Source organism: Strongylocentrotus purpuratus, unplaced genomic scaffold, assembly GCF_000002235.5.
Source record: "Strongylocentrotus purpuratus isolate Spur 01 unplaced genomic scaffold, Spur_5.0 spur5_scaffold_12, whole genome shotgun sequence".
Lineage (NCBI taxonomy): Eukaryota > Metazoa > Echinodermata > Echinoidea > Camarodonta > Strongylocentrotidae > Strongylocentrotus > Strongylocentrotus purpuratus.
In genome coordinates, this window is record NW_022145597.1 from 4,827,553 (window position 1) to 4,839,846 (window position 12,294).

Consider the following 12,294-nt stretch of genomic DNA (forward strand, 5'->3'; position numbering starts at 1 on the left):
GCTGAACCGAGCTGTAACATCGAGGGTCAGTTTAGAAGGGTGATCACGTTATCACAACACCAACACCAGCTTTCAACACCGAACTTGAAATCACTCATTAGGTACATGTATTTCTTTATAGTGCTTTATACCTGCTGTAAGTATGAAACATTTATAATTCAACAGTGGTGTCTTGACGTTATTTTTTTAATGTGTACAGAAACGTGTGGAAATCAAATTATTTTGATCATGGCACCTTATTAGACTTGATATGATGATGATGATGAGAGGATATCTGAGCTTGAGGAGATCCTTGCTTCACCTGGAGGGATGCCGTTCCCATCTCATTCCACGATACCTCCATTCCAATGTGACGCAAAGAAGTCTGGTTAGGGACAATGATGGGAACCAAGCACCAGTATCCAAAAGAAGTCCCTTTTTCACTACTCCAATTTTCTATGTGAATGCAAGTAAGTAATTCATTTAAGAGTATTTTTTTCCTCTCTTTAAATCTAGCTTACACCACATATTTATTCTTTTTATCTTTGGAAATCAAATGTAGTTTAATCTTCAATTTCTAATCCATTAAAATTGATTTAATTCTAGTTTAACATTCATTTTTAATTAACTTTTGATATAGTTTGTGATACTATGGCATTTCCTAGTTGAGAGCTGAAGTCATTAAATGTACTTGTTGTGACGTTTTTAAGATTACTTATCACATAGCTGTCCATCCTAGTATTTAAAGATACTATGTCCCTTTTGCAGCCAACCTCAAATTCTGTAGAACTTTGCAGGAATTATGAATATGTCATGTATGTCCTATCTCTGAAATTTAAACGTTAGCAGTGTCCTCATATTCAAATTATGCAAGGAAACCTGTTGACTTGCTAGACTTCACTGTCAGACACTTTTGTCAGTATTGAGTGACTGACTGGCTTTTTCTTCTTCTTTGGTAATAACATACATAAAATGAGCTGTAAAGGATTTGTCTACATCAATAACCCACTTCTTGTAATGGCCAAAATTAAATTGATTGAATCTTTGCGCATCATAAAACGTACGACCATGCGGTACAATGGTCTGAACATCAAGACTATTACATATCGGCTCTTAAGAAGACAGATGCTGGCGGACAGATTCAGACAAAAGATGAAATGCATCGAGATCACCCTGTCATATTAAACGTTAAGCCCAGCAGGCAAATGGAACTTTTGAAGCTCCAATAACAAGCCATTTGGATGCAGAACAGAACTAATGAAACATTGTACTATCGAACCTTACACTATACCTAGTTTCCCCCCTTGGAAAATTAATGCTCCAAAAGTGTTGATAGAATTAAGCGAAATAGTGAACAAACATGAAAACCCATCTTATTTACGTCAACGCAGTTTAGAATTGATCAGTACCAAATGGCCAATACAACTACACATCTATACAGATGGGTCAAAGGTTCCAAATTTCGGAATAAGTTCTGCTTCTTTTTATGTACCAGCATTCTCCTTTCAACAAGCCAAACGATTGGCGGATCACACATCATCTTTCAGAGCCGAATTGGCTGCAATTGTCCTTGCGCTTAATTGGCTAGAGAACATTAATGTGTATGTTGGCATTGTTATTTTTTGTGATTCCGTAAGCGCCCTGCTTGCCATAAAGGATGAAAAAGATATTACATTTGTAACTGAAATTATTACATTAAGTACAAAATTATCGTATCAAGGAAAACACATACACTTAGAATGGATTCCTAGCCATTGTGGTGTACACGGAAATGAAACTGCTTTACAAAATAACATTGAAATTTGTAATAAATTATCCTTTTCTGAAATAAAGAGTATTATTACCAGCAAGTATATAAAACTCTGGCAAGACAGATGGAATAATTCTGATAGTTCTCTTAGACATATACTGCCTACAGTAAATCAACCATATGAATGTAAGTTGAACAGATTTGAAGAAATTATTCTCCATAGATTAAGAATAGGAGTGATAGGTTTGAACTTAGATCTCTTCAGATTGAATATACACTCGACAGGCCTTGGCAATAACTGCATAGGACGTACTGAAACTGTAAACCACTTTCTCACTGAATGCCCAAAGTACATAATAGAAAGAGCTATGTTACTCGTAGAAACTGATTTATCACATCCACAGGAAATCATGACACTACTTAAACTGTCAGAAATAGTTAAACAAAAAGCAATAGTTCGCTTCGTTTTAAGAATAAAGCGGCTGTATCAAAACCATTAAATTGTTGATGATGTTTTTTTTTTTTTTTTTTCTTCGTATCTTCTTTTTTCCTTTTTCTTGCACCAATAAAGCCCACAATACTTGTAACTAATTTGACCATTTACATTTTCTAACAATTCGGTGATCACCTCCAACATCACATGCTAGCTGGCACCCCCTCACCTATGCTGAAGTGACCTAGGTTAAAACCGAAAGTCTGCGAAATATACCTCAAAGACTGGTAAGATGGCATTTTGAAAAGGGTGGGGGTAAGTGCGAAGTACACATGTGCATACGTGAGGTGATATTTGAATGCGCATGTGCGCGTAAACACAAGTACGTACGTTTAGTTTTAGTTTATAGGCGTTTGTCATTCACAACTTGCTAGGCCGTCGTCTCTTTCCAAAATTATTAATTTATTGAATTTTCTCTAAAAAAAAAATTATAGGGTCTAAAAAGAAAAAAAAGAGGAAGGAAAGAGGATGGAAAGAGAAAGAATCCAAAAAATAGTCATTTATGACATGAAATTGTACATATGTATATATATAAATAATTCAATAAATAGTGTGTGGCAAAAATAGTCAACTGTGACTGATTGCCAAACAAAAAAAAAATCAAGAAGAAGAAGAATATAGCTCCTAAGTCGATTTGACAACTAATAGTCGTTATTTTCCCTTAAAGGCATTTTCAAGCCCAATTTTTTTTAAGGGGAGTTCTAAATTAGTATTATCTTTCAAATGCCATTGGAATTTAACCTTTTCATTTTTTTGGCCTGCAAACGGGACATAGTACCTTTAAGGTGAAATATGATGTAGCTATGGAAATTCAGGGTTGGCCGGTAAATACCTGAGCAGGGATTGCAAGGTAGTAAATGCCAAGCAAATTTTGACAAAAACAATAGTGAAAAATAAAAATGAAATAACTTGCGCAGAAGTCCATGTAAAGTGCTGATTATTCCAAAATGATATTGCCTGTAACAGATTAAAGACAAATTTATAAAAAATTGTAAACATTGTGCCACTTTGGCAATACCTTTGAAAAAGATTTGTTGATCAAGTCTGCACAAGTTTTTCCAATAATATTGTTGTTGCTTTGCTGTCTCTTGTAACAATTTATTTCTTTCCAACAGAACCTCATATTGGTCACCTCTACTCTGCATGCTTGGCGGATGCTGCTCACAGATGGCAAAGGATTCTGAAAGCTCCTGACTCCATCTTTGCAACAGGAACTGATGAGCATGGTCTTAAAGTCCAGAAAGCTGCAAGGACGGCTGGAAAGGAGCCCCTCACATTTTGCAATGAGGTTTCTCATGAATTTAGAGTAAGGGGGAAATTATATTCTTCATAATTCCAAAGATATGTCATATGTTTAGACCCAGAAGAGCATTAACTCTTTTTTTTAAAGTATGTGAGTTAACTAAGCCTGAGTCATTATGGTTTTTGTGCTAAACGTTTAACCGTTAAAAGTATACTAGTTGTTCCGTTTAACCGTTATGAAAATACATGAATTTGTAGTAGTGCTGTAGCTGGAACACCTGTTGGTCTTCAGCCCGTCGGGCTGAGCATCACAAACTGGGTCAACCCAGTAAACAGAGACCATAACAAACAACATAAAAATGTCTTATTATTCCTCATCTGATATCATGATAAGCCTAGCAAAGTTACCTTAAACGATTGAGGTCAAGTCGATGTGAAGATTGCTTGATCTGTGATGTGTTTATATATATATATGCCTCTGCAATCATGTTTGCATGTATCATTGCTGTATGAATGTGGATGTGTGTACCGGTAATCACACCAAAGAGATACCAGCTTGTGTATCCTCCTTGATCACACACACCCAAGACACACCCAGCAATGAGCTGATCAATGTTAGTGACCAATCAGGAAGCATCTCTAGCTAAGTGGGTGGAGTTTAATAACAGCATAAATTACAGGTTGGTGACCGAACGTCCATGGAGTCATGGACCCAGTTCAGTGCGAGGTCAAAAAGCCACGTGTTCGCCATATGTGTGTGTGTATGATGAAAGTTTGTACAGTGTATTTGGGCGCCGATGTTTGAGGTGGATTGCGTGTACGTATGTGTGTGACAGAGAAAGAGCATGCATGGACCATGGAGAGAGTGAAGAAGTAAGACAAGTGAGATAGAACATGAGAAAGGGTGGCTGTGAATTGAAGAATGATCAAAAACTTAAATTACTCACATTGTCCAAGACTTTGTTGATTTGTTGATTAATATTTCTAAAAATGCAATTATTATTGTTATCATTATTTTTGTATTTTATTTATATATACATGTATAAACATTATTTTAAGGGGGGCCGAGTCGGCAAGGGATTGATATTTATATTTATATTGATATTGATATTGAGAGAGAGAGAGAGAGAGACTCGGGGAGAAGGGGAGTGAGAGGAACTGACTGCCTGAAAGTGCAACAATAAGAAAAGGTACATGAGCGATATCACAGAGAGAAGGGAAATAAAGAGGGTAAGAGAGAAGGGGGTATGGTTGGTTACAAATTCATTCATAGAGATTACTGCTGCCAGATAACTGGCGCCCAGCTGCCAGGGTGTAACATTACATTGTGGTTTCTTTGATTATCTTTATCATCGGCTATTAGCACATTCCAAAATGTAAACAAATAATGGTTAAACAGAGCGAGAAATGCCAAGCGGTTTTGATGAATGCGGTCGGATAACCGTCGGTTAAACGGTTTGACTCAGGCCTAAGCCTAGAGTTAACACCTTTGTGGCACCAAACAGGTGATATGATGGAGAAGTTAATTGATAAACATACTTTGTGAGAAGTACATCAAACAGAATGAAGTCCTCTCCACTTTAAAGTAAACACACGAAGAATCAAAAGTGTTTTGAATTGAAAGTACAAAATGACATTTTAATAGAAATGGACAAGGGGAAAGTTACTGCATTAGTTCTGTTAGATCTCAGCTGCGCCTTCGATACTGTTGACCACAATATCTTAATCGACAGACTAAAACAGGTTGGCATTGGTGGAACATGTCTTCATTGGTTTCGTTCCTACCTTTCAAATCGATCTCAAGCAGTTAACCTTCATTATACAACTTCATCGGTTGTTAATCTTCTGTTTTCTGTGCCCCAAGGATCTGTTTTAGGTCCCCATCTATTTAATGTATATACCTTACCACTTCATGAGATAATCAGTAAACACAATATAAGCTATCATATGTATGCAGACGATCTACAATTATATTTTTCGTGTCTTCCTATTCAGGAACAGATAGAAAAACGTGATGAAGATCTTGAAAGTTGTATTCGTGATGTACGAAAATGGATGAATGATTGCTATCTCAAACTAAATGACGATAAAAACAGAATTTCTCTTGTTAGGCTCCAGACAACAACTTTCCAAGATTGTTATAACTCATATACGTGTTGGTTCTGTGCACATTGCTCCTTCAGATAAGGCAAGAAATCTTGGTCTCATTTTCGATACAAGCATGTCTCTTGATGCACATATTTCAAAATGTGTGAAAGCTGCCAATTATCATCTTCGTAATCTTCGCGCTATAAGGAAATTTTTAACCCCCCAAACCACTCAACAATTGATTCATGCTTTTGTAACATCTCATCTCGATAACTGTAACTCTCTCCTTTATGGACTTCCTAAATACCAAATTCAGAGACTACAAAAGGTTCAAAACGCAGCTGCCCGCCTTGTCACTAAATCCAAACGTTCGACCCATACTACTCAAATACTTAAGAACCTTCACTGGCTTCCAATAGAACAGCGTATCAAATATAAAATTCTACTACTCACCTACCGTTCACTAAATGGATCAGTCCCTGAATATATTTCCTCTCTTCTTAATATCTCTTTAAGTTCCCGTGCAGGTCTTCGTTCCTCTAATTCAACAAATTTAACACAGTTAAGAACAAAGAGGAGTTGGGGAGACAGAGCTTTTACAGCTGCTGCACCCCGGTTATAGAACTCCCTACCCCATTCAATCAAAATGTCAGCCAATCAAAATTTGTTCCAAACAAAATTGAAAACCTATCTAATGTCTGAACTCCTTAGTTAAGACGTAGTGCATTCACAATCTGATGTAATTAACGTTGTTGAATTATATTTAATTATGTTAAATTATTTTCGTTCAATGTACTTACCTCGTTAGGCGCCTTGAGCATCTCTTGGGGTGGATATGTGCGCATTATAAATGTTGTTATTATTATTATTATGATGCAAAACTCATATCATTGCGAAGGGGAAGCCTTACTGATCAAATACAACAACTCTCCTCTCCAAAATATGTTTCGGGCCCGCAGTAATCAACTCTCAAAAATGTTAGTTTTGAGATCCAGATTTTCGGCCTTCAGCGGTCCTTTGTAGAGCGTCAATATTTGTGACGTCACACACGGGACACGGCTGGCTAGCTGCAGACTAATACATGCACGACTCCTGTATGCGGCCGGTACTGAGCTGTTTGTCCAGTGTGTGACGTCACTATTCAAAGCTCGCTACGCTTGTGTGTTTGGCTTACGTTCAGGGGCGTTCGGGGGTCTAAAAAGGGTCTTGAAAAATTGCATTTTACACCTTTCCATGATATCTATATGATTTCTCAGCAAATTATTCGTGTTTTTCAAGAGAATATCTTTCCATCCATATGTAATTTGTTCTAATTATCAGTTGTAGTGAATTTTCTTTGCGATGCTCCTTTAAGAGTTCAATTAAAAAAAATTCTTTCACGAGCTGTGATAACTATTGAAGTATATAGCGTATATAAATCTAATTGTATAAAAATTTCAAAATAATTAATAGAAATATTAATATCATCCAGGCCAGGCGCGTAGCACGGGGGGGGGGGGGGGGGGGGGGGGGGGGGGGGGGGCAGTGGGGGCAGTCCCCCCCCCCCAAAAAAAAAATGCCAGCCAAAAAAAAAAAGAGAGAGAGAAAGAAGAAAGGAAGAGGACGTAGGAAGAAAAAGGATTAAGAGTCGAGAACGGTACAACGAATCGTCTTCTTTCTCTAATAATTTAATGAAACATCAAGGCTTCGCGCGGGAGGGGCGGGGGGGAACTGAATTCAGACAATGATTAAGAGTCGAGAATGGTACAACGAATCGTCTTCTTTCTTGAATAATTTAATGAAACATCAAGGCTATGCGCGGAGGAAGGGGAACTTGATTCAAACAAGGATAAGAGTCGAGAACGGTATGACGAATCGTCTTCTAATAATTTAATGAAACGTCAATAGAAACTGAATTTAGACAAGGATTAAAAGTCAAGAACGGTACAACGAATCGCCTTCTTTCTCTAGTAATCTAATGAAACGTCAAAGCTATGCGCGGAGGGAGGGGAACTTGATTCAAACAAGGATAAGAGTCGAGAACGGTACAACGAATCGTCTTCTAATAATTTAATGAAACGTCAATAGAAACTGAATTTAGACAAGGATTAAAAGTCAAGAACGGTACAACGAATCGCCTTCTTTCTCTAGTAATCTAATGAAACGTCAAAGCTTTCGCGCGGTAGGAGGGGAAACTCCCCCTCCCTGCACCCACCCCCTAGGGAGCGCGCTCTGTATGAGATTCGCACGTTTTGCGTGCTCAATACCGCCCCCCCTAAAATACAATCGTGGCTACTCGCTTGGTATCATCTAATCACCCAATGTCCAATGTCTGATGGATATAGCAAATAAATGATAATCATAATTATATTGATTTGTCACATATGGTAAGATTCCATTACGCAGATGTATCACATACCGTAATTTCTATTTTTTAAATTATTTTTTGGGGGCCGACTCTGTCGGTAGCAGGCCAGGTCCGTGTTAAAAAAATCCACGCGGGAATGCCTTTCATTTAACTGCGAGGTGCAGCTGAATGTGTAAGATCATTAATGTAAATTAAAAAACAATAGAGGACCTCGGATAGAACCTTGTAATAGAAAAAAAATTGGAGGAATTATTATTATAAACTACATATTTGAGTGTTGTTCTAGTTTCCAAGTGGTGAGTCAACACATTGCCAGGCATAGCGCCAGGAGGAGGGGCATAAATCAAAACTTAAAAAAAAAAATCGGCGGCAAGAAAGTGTGGTTAATACACCGTTAATTACGGTAGTCAATTTAAGATCTTGACTTTTGTGTAGTTTTGAAATACATACATTTCAATTTGATGAAGTTTTAAAAGCTGTTTTAATGACTTAGTGCATGATTTAAAGTTACTATGTCCCATTTGCAAACCAAAAAAATGAAAAGGTTAAATTATAAAGGCATTTAAAAGACAATACTAATTTAGAACTTCCCTAAAAAAAAATGGGGCCTGAAAATTTCTTTAAGTGGGAAAATAACGACTATAAGTGGTCAAATTGACTTAGGAGCTACAGAGCCAATAAGTAATAGTCTGATTTTTCAGACCATTGTACTGAATGGTTGTACGTTTTATGCTGCGCAAAGATTCAATCAGTTTAATTTTGGCCATCACAAGAAGTGGGTTATTGATGTAGACAAATGCTCATGTACCCTTTACAGCTCATTTTATGTATGTTATTACCAAAGATGAAAAAAGCCAGTCAGTCACTCAATAGTGTCTGACAGTGAAGTCTAGCAAGTAAACCGGTTTCCTTGCATACTTTGAATATTAGGACAGTGCTAACATTTAAATTTCACAGATAGGACATATTTGACATATTCATAATTCCTGCAAATTTCTACAGAATTTGATGTTGGCTGCAAAAGGGACATAGTATCTTTAAGAAATAAGTGATATTCATATTGATATTAAATATACTGGAATAATTAACACGTCCCATTTTAAACATTTTTGTATTCTATTTTTTTTATGCAGAGACTGTTTGAAATGTGCAATATTGGCTACACTGATTTCATTCGTACCACCGAAGAAAGGCATCATACTGCAGTTCATGAATTTTGGGTGAGTGATTGAACGATATGACCAGGATAATCATATATCTGTAAAGCACTTAAAGACACTTTTATATAAGAACTATATAAAACCTTTGTAGAGTTTACTAGTTTTAGAGAGGAAGTTGCCTTCTGTTTTCTGTAGTGTTACCTTGTACAATTCAATTTGAGAGTAATATATCTACATTTCGTTATTTTAGTTGTTTACTACAATTAGGATGCGTGTTTGACTTTGGACTTTGGAACAATGTTTTGTTTTATTGTAACGTTCTTACCTATAAATTGAATTTAAAAATGTTTTCAGCTGTTCTCAGTTGGGAAAGTACTTTCATATTTCTAAGATTTAACCTACACCTTTACCACAAAAAACAGGCCCTTAAAGTTCTCCCCCCCCCCCTTCCATTAACCTATTGGCAGGGAACTTTGTGGGTATGACTTCTTCAGTAGTCATTGGGTTAAAAAAATAAACTTGCCTGCTTGTGTAGGCAAGTATGATATGATCTTCAGGCTTTTATACTTAGCACAGTTTAATGGAACAAAAAGATGCGTCCAGAACTTAAAATCCTTAATTGTTGAAAATCATATGGAGCTGGTAAATGCATGTACTATTGTGATTAGGCTTAATGTTACCTAATTTTTCATTTAGATATGTGAAGAAGAAATAAAATTTAGTTAACAAATGTCACTAATTATTATGCCTTTTGCATTCCAGATGCGTCTTTTTGTGCCACTATACTTTGCTAAGCTACCCAAGTCATAAAGTCCATATGCTCCAAGTTTCAAAAGAAACGCATCATGCCATGAATTGCTTTTCACATAAGTATGTGAATTTGCCTCTGTGTATCATATCTTGGTTTGAACATAGACGTAATACGTCTATGGTTTGAATAGTTGGGCAAGACAAGCTATTGTGTAAGCTATGTGTTTCTTCTTTCCCTTGTCATTATTTTCTCTGCAGACCTCACTGAGAGAGAAAGGTTTCATCTATAAAGGGGAGTATGAGGGATGGTATTCTGTGACAGATGAAAGCTTCTTAACTACCTCTCAAATACAGGAGATAGATAGAGGGGATGGTACAACAATAAAGGTATGCAATTCAATCCATAGGTTTTCTCTCTTTAAGGTCAAAGGTCATGGACATTTTAATGTTTGATTCAAGACAGATATATTTGTGAATTACTAGTCATTTTAGCTGAAAGTCACGTGATTGCAATGTGGAAGAAACTGTCTAAAAGTAATTGTGGCAGTATTTGGTTTACTTGATGTTGTAGTAAATCAATATAATATTGTATTGTATTGTATTAAATGAGATTTTAGAAACATCAAAATGTTCAGAGCTATTTAGCCCTGCTGCAATGTACGTGTATACAATTTACTTCTTGTAGCTATTACACATTTGGCACCACATACATGTACATGTATGGTCCAAAGTTTGTTTGAACTACTAGCCATAAAATGGGAGGTTCTTTTAAGAGCAAGCCTTTATAACCTGTCATTGGTAACGTGATGTTCTTCCACATACAGTAGGGATATTAAAGGAAGAAAAAGCTAATGTTTATATTTGTTTCAATTTTAATTGAACTCAACCTTCTTTGTTGTTCGTTTCAGAAGATATAAATATCTGTCACTTTACTATTTACATGTTTATGTTTGGTAATTTCATATTCCTTTGTAATGGAATACTATTTATGAATTAGAAGTATCTTGTTTTTCAGGTATCTTTAGAAAGTGGGAATGTTGTAGAGTGGACAAGCGAGACCAACTACATGTTTAGACTCAGTGCCTTCCGGGATAAGCTTCTAAGATGGCTGGATGATAATCCCAGTGGTAAATATTTCATATCTTTTCAAATTAAATTTTAACATTAATAAAAGTACATTCAAACCTGTCTGTTAAGGTCACCCAAGGGAACAGTTGTTTTTTCTTGAGGGAGATGAAATACATGGCCACTATACACAGGTGGCCTTTATGGAGAGGTGGTTTTGTATGACAGGTTTGACTTTTCAATTGGTTTGAGTATCCATGAATATATAAAGGAATGTAGGAGAATGGAGACAGAGGATTGAGCTAACCAACCTTTGCTGAAGGGGAAATGGACTAGAAGTAGTGTAGAAAATTGTTTTAACAAGTATAAAGTGAAAATCATCTACATATACTATTTTAAAGTCAGATCTTATTTTCATATCAACAATACTATCTAAGTGTGTGTGTGTGTGAGTGTGTGTGTATATGAGACACATATGGAAAATGTAATATTTAAATTTACTGTTTTTTAATTTCAAGTAGAATTAAAAAAGAAGAAGTTAGAATGAAATACTTGAAAAATCATACTTGACAGTTTGTTAGTTAATGCGTTTTATTTTTCAAATTAGATTTTTACAAAATGCATGGAGGTAAAAAGACTGTAAATGTCAGCGAATGTCATGTTTTAATAGTTGTTTCATTTTGTGTTATACACTTTGGTTTGATTTTGTGAATTGGATATTTAACGTTCAACTTTTATGGACTATCTATGAATGTATTATTTTTTGGTCGTTATGGTCAATGCTGCAATGCTAATTTGTGTATTCATTGTCACCCTAGTTAAGGATTGTAAAAGTTAATGAAATCTCCATTTCTTTATGATTCTTTATGAATGTCAGGTTTTTTCATTAGGCTGACATGAATATCTGTTGTTTCGTTTTAGCTGTGCAGCCTGCTAAGTTTCATAGCATTGTGAGACACTGGTTAAATGAAGGCATTCAGGATCTATCTGTCTCTAGGCAGAGAGATCGTCTAGGTTGGGGTATACCGGTCCCAGATGATCCTTCACAGACAGTAAGTACAGCTAGAGGAAAAACAATATTCTGAGAGCCTGTTAACGGATTACTATCATCATCACTTTCGACTCCGCGCAATCGAAGTTCCATCAAGTTAAAATCTAATCCAGCGCTAAATCATGGATATTGCAAGAATTGAAAGGCTCTAATATGGGATACCATCGAAGCAAAAGCTGGAACATCGCATGTGGAGAAAAGTATACATGTGTTTTGTTGATGGTTTTCATGACCATATTACAAACTTTAATGTCTTTGTGTATTATCTGGGTTTTTTTTTTGCTAGTTGAGATTAATGCCTTACAAGGGTAAATCTCATGTTGCTGCTTTATGTCTGAACAGGCCTTTACATGTAACTATCTGAAACGG

General features: G+C 36.1%; 1 protein-coding gene across 2 annotated transcripts in view; it reads left to right on the top strand.

Annotated features, from left to right (window-relative positions):
- Positions 1-12,294, top strand: part of LOC577149 (methionine--tRNA ligase, mitochondrial) — a 34,080-nt gene that overhangs the window by 861 nt on the left and 20,925 nt on the right. For both annotated transcript variants that reach the window (XM_030981652.1, XM_030981653.1), the window contains exons 2-7: positions 200-449; positions 3,338-3,528; positions 9,033-9,119; positions 10,068-10,196; positions 10,825-10,936; positions 11,796-11,926. In XM_030981652.1, the coding sequence (XP_030837512.1) occupies positions 251-449; positions 3,338-3,528; positions 9,033-9,119; positions 10,068-10,196; positions 10,825-10,936; positions 11,796-11,926 (849 nt within the window). In that variant the 5' untranslated portion in view covers positions 200-250. The remainder of the gene's footprint in view (positions 1-199; positions 450-3,337; positions 3,529-9,032; positions 9,120-10,067; positions 10,197-10,824; positions 10,937-11,795; positions 11,927-12,294) is intronic.